Genomic DNA, 14,088 nt, shown 5'->3' on the forward strand with positions numbered 1-14,088 from the left:
CTCAGACCCTAAATCATGCTGCTTTCAGTTTACATGGCAAAAAAAACTGTTGACAGATTCCCTTAAGAAAAAATTTTGATTTAGAGGATTTTCACACCTACCCAATAGGTATTACCTGGATTTTCAGTTTAATATTCAAATGCTATGTCCATGTTTGCAACCATTTTTTGTTTTCAGCACATTAAAAAAGAAAATATGAAGATCTGTTTCCATGGTACAGACCACAAACAAGACCCCATATAGTCTGATCCTGCTGTCCCCTACTCTTCCATCTGTCCCCTACGTTAGGTGGAGCAGCCCCACCAATACTTGGAATGAAGGGGCTGCAGAACTGATCTAGAGAATTGGGCTGTCCGTGTTGTAACCAGGAGCGCCACAAGTAAAGGCGCTGCAGCACTGTCATCATTTGGGATCAGACCCCTACCGATCATAAAATGATGGCATAATACGATGGCTAAATTTCTTCCTTTTAAGAGGAATATTCTTAGAACTATTTGCCAAATTGCTTTATTTTATAGAAATTACAGCAAAAAAATAAGAAATGGTTGTAGTGATGGATATAGCAATTAAACACTCTGAAAGGTCAAAATAATAAAAACCCTCTTGGTGCCATTTTATGCTTTACAATGTCCTCGGTGTTCTTCATATAGATAATGAGGGCATGTCAGCTTGTGTAAAAATAAAAGAAAACAAACAAAGAAAACCCAACGCATAGGTGAGAAAGTAAAACGAAAGTCGTAGTGCGCATTTTAATTCTGCTGCGTTTCTACTAGAACTTGGATATTGAATGCAGCTGGTGGGATTCTACCACCTAACTACACGTAACTTCTAGGTAGCCGAAACGGATCCGCCTACTGTGGCCCCGGCCACTTTTTTTTTAAAGGGACCTTTATCACCCGATGGTGCATGGGATTTTTTTTTTTTTTTAGAAAGTAAAGCTCAGCTTTGTATGTTTTTATTCATTTTAATTTTCAAGGCAATTTTTTTTTTTTTTAATTTAAGTGCATGAAGCGATGTGTATATACTGTATATATATATATTTTCTACAACAATCTACCGATACATTTCACACAGTGTGTTCTTGCATTAGATTGATCAGGCTATGTATGCGAAGATATCATAGGCTCTGCAACCAATAACCTTATTTGTTTTGTGCTGACAGGGTGAAGTTGACCTTTGGAGGCCTTGAAGAAGAGGGCGAAGATGAAGAACCGGAGAAACCGTCTCCAATTCTCCTCCCAAAGATGGCTAGCACATTTGAAATCTCCTTAATAAGCAATGCCGAATTTGTGTCTCGGCACTCGCAGCCTGAATGTGGCTACGCGCTCCAGCCTGACAGATGGTCTGAGTTCAGTGTGCACACCATGGAGCCTAATAACCTGGAACTACTTTTTGACTTTTTTGAAGTGAGTGTTTCTTTAGATAGACAATCAATAAGATGGAGAATATAAGGTGGCTGCTATGTCCTTCATGCTAGTACAACCCCTGGCAAAAATTATGTAATCACCGACCTTGGAGGATGGTCATTCAGTTGTTTAATTTTTTTTTTTAGAAAAAAAGCAGATCACATACATGGCACAAAACTGAAGTCATTTAAAATGGCAACTTTCTGGCTTTAAGAAACACTTAAAGAAATCAAGAACAAAAAATGTGGTAGTCAGTAATGGTTAGTTTTTTTTAACCAAGCAGAGGGGAAAAATTATGGAATCACTCAATTCTGAGGAACAAAATTATGGAATCATGAATAACAAGCAGAAAAACACTCCAACACATCACTAGTATTTTGTTGCACCACCTCTGGCTTTTATAACACCTTGCAGTCTCTGAGGCATGGATGTAATGAGTGTCACACAGCACTCTTCATCAATCTGGCTCCAACTGTCTCTGATTGCTGTTGCCAGATCAGCTTTGCAGGTTGGAGCCTTGGCATGGACCATTTTCTTCAACTTCCACCAAAGATTTTCAATTGGATTGAGATCCGGACTGTTTGTAGGCCATGACATTGACCTTATGTGTCTTTTTTCAAGGAATGTTTTAACAGTTTTTGATCTATGGCAGGATGCATTATCATCTTGAAAAATGATTTCATCATCCTCAAACATCCTTTCAATTGATGGGATTAGAAAAGTGTCCAAAATATCAACCTAAACTTGTGCATTTATTGAAGATGTAATGACAGCCATCTCCCCAGTGCCTTTACCTGACATGCAGCCCCATATCATCAGTGACTGTAGAAATTTGCATGTCCTCTTCAGGCAGTCATCTTTATAAACCTCATTAGAACGGCACCAAACAAACGTTCCAGCATCATCACCTTGCCCAATGCAGATTCGCGATTCATCACTGAATATGACTTTCATTCAGTCATCCACAGTCCACGATTGCTTTTTCTTAGCCCATTGTAACCTTGTTTTTTTCTGTTTAGGTGTTAATGATGGCTTTCATTTAGCTTTTCTGTATGTTAATTCCATTTCCTTTAGGCGGTTGTTAATGATGGCTTTCATTTAGCTTTTCTGTATGTTAATTCCATTTCCTTTAGGTGGTTTCTTACAGTTCGGTCACAGAGGTTGACTCCAGTTTCCTCCCATTCGTTCCTCATTTGTTTTGTTGTGCATTTCCTGTTTTGGAGACATATTGCTTTAAGTTTCCGGTCTTGATGCTTTGATGTCTTCCTTGGTCTACCAGTATGTTTGCCTTTTGCCTTTAACAACCTTCCCATGTGGTTTGTATTTGGTCCAGATTTTAGACACAGTTGACTGTGAACAACCAACATCTTTTGCAACATTGCATGATGATTTACCCTCTTTTAAGAGTTTGATAATCCTCTCCTTTATTTCAATTGCCATCTCTTGTGTTGGGAGCCATGATTCATGTCAGTCCACTTGGTGCAACAGCTCTCCAAGGTGTGCTCACTCCTTTTTAGGTACAGACTAGCGAGAAGATCTAATTTGATGCAGGTGTTAGTTTTGGGAATTAAAATATACAGGATGATTCCATAATTTTTTCCCTCAGAATTGAGTGACTCCATAATTTTTCCCCTATGCTTGGTTAAAAAAAAGTAACCATTACTGACTACCACATTTTTTGTTCTCGTTTTCTTTTTGTTTCTTAAAGCCAGGAAGTTGCCGTTTGAAATGACTTTTTAGTTTTGTGCCATGTCTGTGATATGCTTTTTTTTTTTCTACAAAATTAAACAACTCAATGAACATCCTCCAAGGCCTGTGATTCCATAAATTTTGCCAGGGGTTGTAGTAAAATTGCTCCTACTAATTGGATCTTTGAAATGTGTAGTATTAGTGATCCCTTAGATACAGCCATGTTTCTTTGTCAAGTTATTTTCCAGCTATTCAGAACTTAGACTGTGTAAAGAGCACAGTTTTAACCCAAAATCCTGGGAAATTTATATCTATCGCTATATTGGTGACTTGCCACTTATTAATGTCAATCTTGGTGCTTAAAACTTAAAATGTCCTTCAAGTGATCTCCCGGAAAGCCTCTTACAATCAATATGCACAACATCTTATATATATAACTATAATTAACATAAGAACTAAATATTAAGTGCTATGTTCTGTTTTATTTGCTTAATTTATTTAAAGGGTGCACTAGGCAGCAATTTCTATATGGATCAGAAGGGAGGAGATTTTAATTCCTGCAGCCCTTTACTTCCTCCCTGCTGATGAACGCTGCAGGAGCAGATGGAGAGCGATGTAGCTAAAATGCAAAATCCATTTACTATACTTAAGAATCCACAACCAAATGTGATATAGAGAAAATATTAACAATGTATTAAATACTGGTTATGCAAACTTAAAAATACCCAAACGCACAGACACATTAAAATCATGAGACTTGAGGGATGTAACAGGTGCAGCAATTAAATTGACCAAAATAGTAAAAAATATATATACTCAAACACCTGATTAAAACAAAAGGTCATTTTTTTTTTTTATGAAAGCTTCCCTTTAAGTACCTTAATAGAGCCATATTTTGTTTATTATACCAAAGAAATGACATCAAGAATAGAATAAATACTGTATATTTATATTTGAAGCAGTTTAATGCAGTGGATTTTTTGAAGTTTTGTGTATATGCTCTTGAATAACTGGAATGGTTTAACCCAAATAAATATTTCAAGTGCCTTGTCTGTCTGTATAGGGGGCTTTGTAGTTAATAATGTTCTGTGATTACAGCAGCCTCTGCACTATTTCAAGCATTAAAGGGTCTCTGTCAGCACAGAATCACTGTTCAAACCAAGTACAAGCGCTCAGTGCATCATGGTGGGGGGAAACGGTTAAATACACCTTCTACTTGGTTTCCATCTATCTCCATCCTTCTCGCCCTATGAAGCTAGAGCTGTCAATGAAAGAACGGGGGGGGTGGAGACTGAGGGAAAACAAGCAGGTGGGAAGGTGTATATAAATGATTGGCCCCGCCATGAAGCACCGAGCGGAGGGACTTAGTTTAAACAGTCATTCTGTGTTGATGGTCCCTTTAAGTCTCCAACCTGCTTTGTGAAAGAAATGTGACCGCACTGTGCCATCCTCAGATTGGGGAGGTGTAACAAGGTGTGCGCTACCAGCTTGTAGAAGCATTGACCCTGGCTGCAGCTCCTCTGGATCTGTAACATGGCCGACCACATGTATTTCCTGTTAGAGATGACATTTCGGTGACTGCCATATTCATCTGAATGGAGATTTCCACCAAAACATTCCAGGTGTTTGATTCTTTCCTGCCAAGCACTCAGGATTTGCTGCAGCCAAAACGCCCACTGTGAACTTAGCCATAAGGTGCCATTCTTAATCACTGCATTAATTCTTTCTTTTATTGTTTCTCTGCTATGTTATTAGTTATATAGCCACATTGTGTGTGTGTGTTCTTGCAGGAAGACTTGAGTGAGGCTGTGGTGCAGGGTGATGCCCTCCCCGGACATGTCGGCACAGCGTGCCTCTTGTCATCCACTATCATAGAGACAGGAAAAAGTAATGGAATCATCACACTCCCTATCATGAGCAGGAACGCCAGGCAGACTCTGGGAAAAGTGAGAGGTATGCTTTATTATGGTTTAATGTTAAGAGGCTTGCACGTTTTCTTTCTCTTTTTTTTTTTTTTTCTTTCTGTCTTTAAATTCTGGGCATCTTTTCTGTGGGAAATAGAAATCTGAAATTTCTCACCTCAATTCTACACTGAGATTTGCAAATAAACCACCAAGCCCACTCAGTTTTACGGTCTGACAAAATTACTATTCCGACCGACTGATCAGCTTGTGGGATAATGTGCCCGCGAATCAGCCATAAGAGTAGGGTGTCAAGGAATTTAGGTTATATAGAGGCCGAGCATGTTTCTGACATGAACCTCCAGTGTGTGCCTTGCCACAAATCTTACTTCAGTCAGTGATTGGAGTAAGATTTGTGGCGTACGGACCGCCACCGCTCATCATAAATTTGACAAGCTGTTATCAGCACACCCCCAGCTCCGGCCACTATGTTAAAGTTGGGCGAAAATGGCATGAAAACACAAAAAGTCTCAGTTTTGCAACTTTCAAAAGCGTCGCCGTATTTCTTGCATGAAAACTTTGATGATTGGAACCAGAATCTTTATTGAGAATTTTACAGGCAGAAACCATTTAACAGGCTGTTTAAGGAATGGCCATCTTACTCACATGGCTTTAAAACAAGTCTGCCTTCCCTTTTAAATTAGTTATTCATTTTTACATTTTAATGCCTCAAAGGCCTCCTTCAAAAATGCCAAAACCATTATGACTTACCCCCTGCCACTGCAGCATCGCCTCTGTTACTTTTCACCATTCTTTATGGACGTGGCTGCACATAAATGCAATCTTGTTCTGTTTACCTCCTGTACCCAGTAATTGACACATTGGTCATGTACCACAAACTCAATGTCACCTCTGCAGTCATAAAGGTGAAAGGCAGAGGAACCGATAAGTAAGAATACTACTAATATTACTAAGTAATGATATTACTGGGGCCAAGTAATGTTTTTGTGACTTATAAGGAGTGCAAGCCTTTGGGTAGTAAAGGCTAAAGTGTTTCAGAGTAAAAGGTACACACACGGACAAAATTGTTGGTACCCATATATTAAAGTAAGAAAAACTCACATTGGCAGCTGTAATAATCAACTAATGAAAATCGGACATTGCTTTTGAATTGTGGTTCAATAAAAAAAACAACCTAATGAAAATGGTCTGGACAAAAATGATAGTAATTGTAAAACTTAGGTGTGCCCTGTAATAAAAAAAAGAATATATAATCGAGTAATAAAGTGTATATCAACATTAGGCATGTCTTCCGTCAATATGAAAACTAAAACACAAGAAAAAGGGGCCTGACGGACTCAAGGGATGTGCATACAAATATTGTCAAAAAGAAAAATAGTAATATAAAAATAGCCCACTTCTAAACTTCATAGGAGTACAAAGATGACAACCATAGGGGTCTTCAGTTAGGCCCAAGCTGACATGGTAAACAATCTGTGCCCTGTGATCACGTTGCAATGATCTGATGGGATCAACCTCTTCATTTAAATGCCACTGTGGGAAAGTGAGAGCAGCACCTAAAAGGTTAATAGCAGCAGCCAGAGCTGTAATATAGTCAGCATCTACCATAGGTAGCTGGTAAACGAGTGATTAGCAACTTGTGGGCATATAGTCAGGTCTAAATGAAAAAATGTCAGGTAATGTGGTTGGTTGACTGTGATATTTTTATTTTTCCATAGTTGACTATATTCTCATAAAGCCAATAGTAGGTTATTCATGTGACATGAGCAGCTCTTTCTGCAAGTACTGGAAGCCACGGACGCCACTTGATGTTGGACATAGGGGTGCTGGCAACTCTACTACAACTGCCAAGTAATTATTTTAGTTAACCGCTGTAATACTCTGACACATCGTTTTACGTTTCCTCTCTAATTTACTTTATTGTTTTGTAGGATGGCAAAAATCCGAGAAAATACTGTGGCCTCTTTAAAAAGTGCTGCCAACCACGTAAGTGTGTGGGTTTTTTTTTTTTGTTTTTTTTTTCCAAGGTTATTATTTCAGTCTTGATCTTAAAGTAATCGATGCCGGTGATAGATCGGTCGATCACCAGTCTCCAGCAGGGCCGAATGAACACCATGTATTTAAGGGCTTCTTGTAGATCATCAGTCTATATGTAAGGAAGAAATTAAAACCACTCTTGCCCCCACCATTACCTTTTCTGTATGGCTAGGCTAAGGCAGCTGGCACATATGTTTTGTCCCTAGTCACACTAGTCGCAATGATTTATAAATAACCAAACGATCAGAAAATATATTTGTTCAGAGCAGTGCAAAGGATGTGGGGACCCAAGAGCGATTGTAAAATTATTCAGTATGGACTTTTGAACCTATTGAGAAGAATAGTTTAGAAGAAATGGTAATGACTGTTGGGCACTCACTATTATACCTATCTCTTAGATGCACTCCCATAAAACGTTATATTGAGTAAACCTGTATAAATGTATATTTAGTGTGTGTTATATATCTTTGTACCGTGTTAGCCAGTAGATAGAAGAATATTCAGAATTCAGAGTCCTCAGTGGTTGATGCCTTTTAATGGCTAACTGAAAAGATGGTAACACATTGCAAGCTTTCGAGACTACTCGGGTCTCTTCATCAGGCTAGACTAATACAAAATCTGAAGAATCACATATTTATACACAAAACAGCACATAAATAACTCAATAGATTAGGATTTGAAGCGCAATAGTCATTTGTGGGAGAGAGATAAGCATAAATATTGGAGCAGTTCATAGATAAGCAGTGTGAAGGTTTTATTGCCCTCTGATTGCGGTCTGGTTCTGTTTTGTGTTGACTCCAGAAGGTCTGAGGGACAAATTCCTTAATTGATATAAAAAGACACAAATCCATGCGACACATTCATACCTGCACTGAATGTGTCGAAAGTTTTCATAAATTTGTACTCAGAGATTCTTCTCTCTCTCTAAGACTTGAAGTTACCTTTTAATACAAGTAATTTAATGTCCATCATGCTATGACCAGGGATACAAAAATGTTTGCCACAGGAACTGCTCCAATATTTATGCTGATCTCTCCCACAATGACTATTCCGCTACACATCCTTTGTCTTATCTATTGAGTTATTTATGTGCTGTCTTGTGTGTAAATATGTTATTCTCCAGATTTTGTATGAAGTCTAGCCTGATGAAGAGACCTGAGTAGTCTCGAAAGCTTGCAATTTGTTACCATCTTTTCAGTTAACCATTTAAAGGTATCAACCACTGAGGACTCTCAATTCTAAATATTCTTCTATGTAGTGTGTGTGAATAAACTTGCCGATCGGCATCTTCTCTGCCATGCCGCTTCTCTTCTACTCCAACTTGCCGGATCACTTTGAGGTCTGTGTGTGAGTCGGCAGTCACTTTTACAACGTATGTGTATGGAGCGTCAGACTGAGGCTCGAACGCTATAGACGTGCATGGGAAAATCAACTTCCAGCTTATACTCACCCCAGCATGATCTGGCGAGCCATAATAGATATCAGGTGACCCAGATGATGACCGGACCAGCACTGGAAACGAGGGAAGATCTGTGGGTATAATACTACATTACATCTACGCTTAGGCAATGAAAAGTATCATGGGAGTGCTTGCTTCTTTAAATGCTAAAATGCTGACTGCCTGCAGCCATCACTAGGGTGAGCTTTACTGCATCTGAGTTTGTGTAACTCGCATTCATTTTCATAATCTGGACCTATGCGGTAAGCTCAACATTTCCTTAGCGGTACCTTAAAGGGTCACCTGATTCCTATTGCCCAATCCACGGGCCGCATGAATCAGCCTGGAGCCAGATATATTTTTATTTGAAACGCTTTGGCATTTCAGAGACTATATGCTTCAAGGATGCGGCTCTTCCCATCGCCGCACTAGTTGTATGATGGGTTTCTTGCATAGTGATAGACCTGTAAGGCTGTGTGCACACGTTGCGGATCCTGCTGCGAATTTTTCCGCACAGATTTGGCTAAATCCACAGGTCAAAAGACCTGCATTTTATCTGCGGATTAGCCTGCAGTTTTCTCCTGTGTTTTAACACCTGTTAATGGAGCAGGTGTCAAACCGCTGCGGATTCCGCACAAAAGTGACATACTGCGGATTTAAACCTGCAGCAAATCTGCGCGGAAAAATCTGCAGCATGTGCACAGCGTTTTTCCTTTTCCATAGATTTAAATGGTACTGTACAACGCAGCTGAAACTGCTGCCAATCTGCAGGGCCAAATCCGCTGCGAATCCGCAGCAGAATCCGCAAGGATTTAACAGCGCTGGGAATAGCCGGCCAAGTGTGTGGCTGGACTAGTCTGATCTCCAGCTGTGTTTCCCGGATGAGCGTTTCAGAGAAAAATATACCGGGCTACAATTGTGCAGCTGGGCTGCCGTTCATGCTACATGCGGTTCTGACAGCGTAAATCCTGTAACAGGTTCCCTTTAAGAAGCACTATATTACTGTACACACCCAAATCTATTTTTTTTTTTTTTTCCCCCTCAATCGTTGGTGGTCTGCTTTAATCTGAGTGGCCTCTTGGTGACCCTGCAAATGCATATAATTGTACTGGTGTTTTTCAGTTATCGCTTCCATTTCTAAAGGTACTGTCACACTTAGCGATGCACCAGCGATCCCGACCACGATATGACCCGGTCAGGATTGCTACTGCATCGCTAAATGGTCGCTAGTGAGCTGCCACACAGGCAGATCTCACCAGCGACGCAGCAGCTGTCGCTACTTACCTGTCAGACGCGGCGATGATGACGTCGTCCACGCGGCGCTCGTCGGCGCCAGCAGGAAGCCGACGACGAGAAATGGACTAGGCCAATCTCACGCGATCACCGATACCGCCGACCGGCTCCCCCGCTGGTTATCACATGTAGCGATATCGCTAGCAATATCGCTGCTGCGTCACAAAATCGGTGACTCTTTAGCGATATTGCTAGCGATATCGCTATGTGTAAAGCCCCCTTAAGACTCAGACTTCTGATAGCGCAGTGGCCAGGAATTGCCTCCAGCTCTCTATTTGCCTCTTGTGTTATGTGTGGATGAGAGACTGATGCATTACATCTCCCTCTGCACAGGAGGGTAAGTCGCTGAGCTCCTGCATGAGCGTGGGGTGCGAGCTCAATATGCAGTGTTCTCTTCTCTGTGTGCACAATGACGCTGGGGCTTAGTGTTTCTACTTCATGTCAGGCATGTCACTCTCCACAAGGAGAGACATTACTCCTTAGACCCCAGACAGAGGCCTCTCACCCAGACAAATCAGATCTCATTTTTTTTTGCACTGAAGAGGGGCAATACCCCGAAACACCATGTCGGCAAATTGATATTCTGGTTTAGCTTATATCTAAAGTCATATGGCAAGACTCGTTAAAGAAGCCCTCCTCCCATCAAAGTTTTTATCCTCTTAATTTATTGCATACATCATATTATATAGGACTGTGTACTTACAATTTCTCATTTTGCCTTTCTACCCAGCTAATTCTTCTCTTTTCTCTACCCTATGTAGAACCAGGAAGTTTCTTTTCCCTGCACTTATCATTCCCCTCTTCATCTCCTGACCCAGCTGCTCTCTCCTCCCCTGTTTGGGACTTTTGCAGTGACTCATAAAGGGAAAATTGACCTCCTGTTTCTACATAGAGCTTGGAAGGACTCCAGCTAGTCAGATTTTAGTCACATGATGTCATAGGCCTAATGGAAAACAGAAGAATCAGCTGGGTAGAAAGGCAAAATGAGCAATTGTAAGTACACAGTGCTATATAAAAAGATGACTGAAATATATTAAGAGGATAAAAACTTTGATGGGAGGAGGAGGAATACTTCTTTAAAGGGATGATATTGACTTTTAGGATTGCTGCTTCTAATAGGTGGCACTAGCGTTCATGTCCTCTTCCGTTCTGAAGCGTGCTACAAAGGAGATTGCTAAGTAACAAACGTTCCCTCGATTCTTAGAGCAGCACAAATGTTGGGGAGTGCCTGTATTAACAACGTTGTGTTTTATTACACATTAATAAGGCAGAAAAGGCAGAAATGTTTTTGTTTTTTAACTCCCCGTCCAGGGTGCTGCGTTTGTTGAGTTTGATGTCCATCTTTCCAAGGATCTTGTTCCAGTGATCTATCATGATCTCACATGCTGTATGTCCATGAAAAAGGTAAATGCAATGATTTCTTTACATGAACACTCTCGCCGCCATATTAGTGCCGGGTTGGTACAACACACTGTCTATAGGTCCAGATTGCACAATTGACTCCAGCGATGAGTAGTGCAAGGAACTAGGACTGTAGAGGAAATACATTTGGCCGTATTGATTGACAGGCTGCTGGATTTTCTCCATGTCCCTGTAGCAAACTCTTCTTGAGGAAATGTTAAGGCCCCGTTACATGCATCAATGTCCCAGCGATCCCACGAACGATCCGACATGGATGGTATCGCTGGGACATAGTAAGCTGATCGCTGGTGAGCTGTCACATAGGCAGACCCACCTGCGAGCAAGCTGGTTTCCAATGTAAACAGCGGGTATCTAAGAGCCGCGCGGTCTTAGATACCCGCTGTTTACATTGGAAACCAGCTTGCAGCGTCGCTGATCGTTGCTCTCCCGCTGCCACACGCAGCGATGCGCGCTGGCCAGTGGGAGACCAACGATCAAAAGGGACGTTCGAGCGCAATCAGCGATACCCGGCAGGGGGGCTGGTCGCTGATACATGTCACACACAGTGATCTTGCTGGCGATCTTGGTGTGTGTGAGACGGGACCTTTAATGGGAAAAAAAAAAAGTTAATTTCCTGTTGAGTTCTTCCATTTTTGTCTGGCAAATAGATGAGGCCAAAGGGGTGCGGTTGCTTAATACTATTTATGGAAAGAGCACAAATCCCTGATCTCCTGGGGCACATGTAGAAGAATTGTGTATTTCTCAGTTTGTCTTGATATATGAGACACATTATGATAAAAGGGGGAATTTTAACTCCTTCCCGACATGCGCCGTATATATGACGCTGCGTACCCGCAGACTGCCGTGTATATATATGGCGCTGTGATCGAGACACACTGAGCGCTGTCGCAATCTAGTGCGGGTGTCGATTTTGTGTGAGCTGACACCCTACAGCGACGCCCACGATTTGTGCTAGCACTGATCGCGGACGTTTAATCCTTGTGATGCCGCTGTCAATAGTGTCAGCGGCATCGGAGAGGGAATGTGCTCCATCTGTGCTCCCATTGGCATAACGTGATGCGATCGTGTTGTTGATGGGCCTCCATGGTGACCGAGGGTCTTAAGATGGCCGGGTGGGGGTGCTCAAAGCACGAGCTGACTATCCACGATCCGTCATTATACAGTTGATGTCCCACTATGGGACAATGTAAAAAAGTTAATAAAAATTGTTAAAGTATTAACATAAATCACAAAATGAAGAACAAAAATGATATATATATATATATATATATATATATATATATATATATATATATATATATATATCTCTCTCCAATAAAAACATTTATGTAAAAAATAAAAAAGTACACATATTTGGTATTGCTGCTTCCGGAATGGCCCGACCTGTAAAACTCTCCCACTCCGGAGTTCTCTATTTTTTATTTCATTTCCTTTCCCTTACCCCTTGTTACCCCTTCTTTCCCTTATGAATTAAAAATTAATAAAATATTATTTGAAAAGAAAGTCAAACGGTGCTCTTTCGTTTCCAAGCGCTACCATGCACCCAAACAGAGGTTTACCCCCACATATGGGGTATCAGCATACTCGGGACAAATTGAACAAAAACTTTTGGGGTCCATTTCCTTTTGCTACCCTTGGTAAAATAAAAAAAAGGGGCAAAAAGGTCATTTTTGTGAAAAGAAAAATGATTTTTTTATTTTTACGGCTCTACGTTATAAAGTTCTGTGAAGCACTTGGGCGTTCAAAGTGCTCACCACACATCTAGGTAAGTTCCATGGGGGGTCTAGTTTCCAAAATGGGGTCACTTGTGGGGGGTTTCTACTGTTTAGGTACATCAGGGGCTCTGCAAACGTAACATGACGCCCGCAGACGATTCCATCAATTCGACATTTCAAAACGTCACTACTTCCCTTACGAGCCCCGACGTGTGCCCATACAGTGGTCCCCCCCCCCCACACACATATGGGGTACCAGCGTACTCAGGACAAACTGGACAACAATTTTTAGGGTCCAATTTTTCCTTGTTACCCTTGTGAAAATAAAAAATTGCAGGCTAAAAAATCATTTTTTGAGGAGAAAAAAAGATTTTATTTTCACGGCTCGGCGTTATAAACTTCTGTGAAGCTCTTGGGGGTTCAAAGTGCTCACCACACATCTAGAGAAGTTCCTTTGGGGGTCTAGTTTCCAAAATGGAGTGACTTGTGGGGGTACTCCATTGTTTAGGCACACAGGGACTCTCCAAACACGATATCGTGTCCGCTAACGATTGGAGCTATGCGCCCCAACAGTGGTTTATGACCACATATGAGGTATCGGTGTACTCAGGAGAAATAGCCCAACAAATTTTAGGATCCACTTTATCCTGTTACCCATGTGAAAATGAAGAAATTGAGGCTAAAAGAAATTTTTTTTGAAGAAAAAAAAAAAACAAAAACTTTTTTTAACCGATTAATTTGTGAAGCACCTGAGGGTTCAAAGTGCTAACTATGCATCTAGATAAGTTCCTTGGGGGGTCTAGTTTCCAAAATAGGGTCACTTGTGGGGGAGCTCCAATGTTTAGGCTCACAGGGCCTCTCCAAATGCGACATGGCAACCGCTAACGATTGGAGCTAATTTTCCATTCAAAAAGTCAAATGGTGCTCCTTCCCTTCCACGCCGTGCTCCCAAACAGTGGCTTATGACCACATATGAGGTATCTGTGTACTCAGGAGAAATTGCCCAACAAATTTTAGGATCCATTTTATCCTGCTGCCCATGTGAAAATGAAAAAAATTGATGCTAAAAAAAAAATTTTGTTGGAAAAATTAAAATGTCCATTTTTTCCCTTCACCCATGACAGCACCACATGAGAGAGGGATCCGCCCCGCCAGGACAGGAACCT

The 14,088-nt window shown here is 41.1% G+C and overlaps 1 protein-coding gene across 1 annotated transcript in view; it reads left to right on the forward strand.

The window, feature by feature from the left end:
• The window catches only part of GPCPD1 (glycerophosphocholine phosphodiesterase 1), a 116,051-nt gene that overhangs the window by 60,887 nt on the left and 41,076 nt on the right, over nt 1-14,088 (forward strand). Inside the window, exons 8-12 of the mRNA XM_073553885.1 lie at nt 1,163-1,406; nt 4,886-5,048; nt 6,736-6,868; nt 6,949-7,003; nt 11,097-11,189. Of these exons, the coding sequence (XP_073409986.1) occupies nt 1,163-1,406; nt 4,886-5,048; nt 6,736-6,868; nt 6,949-7,003; nt 11,097-11,189 (688 nt within the window). The remainder of the gene's footprint in view (nt 1-1,162; nt 1,407-4,885; nt 5,049-6,735; nt 6,869-6,948; nt 7,004-11,096; nt 11,190-14,088) is intronic.

Source organism: Dendrobates tinctorius, unplaced genomic scaffold, assembly GCF_039654945.1.
Source record: "Dendrobates tinctorius isolate UK_male_01 unplaced genomic scaffold, ASM3965494v1 ptg000203l, whole genome shotgun sequence".
NCBI classification, from domain to species: domain Eukaryota; kingdom Metazoa; phylum Chordata; class Amphibia; order Anura; family Dendrobatidae; genus Dendrobates; species Dendrobates tinctorius.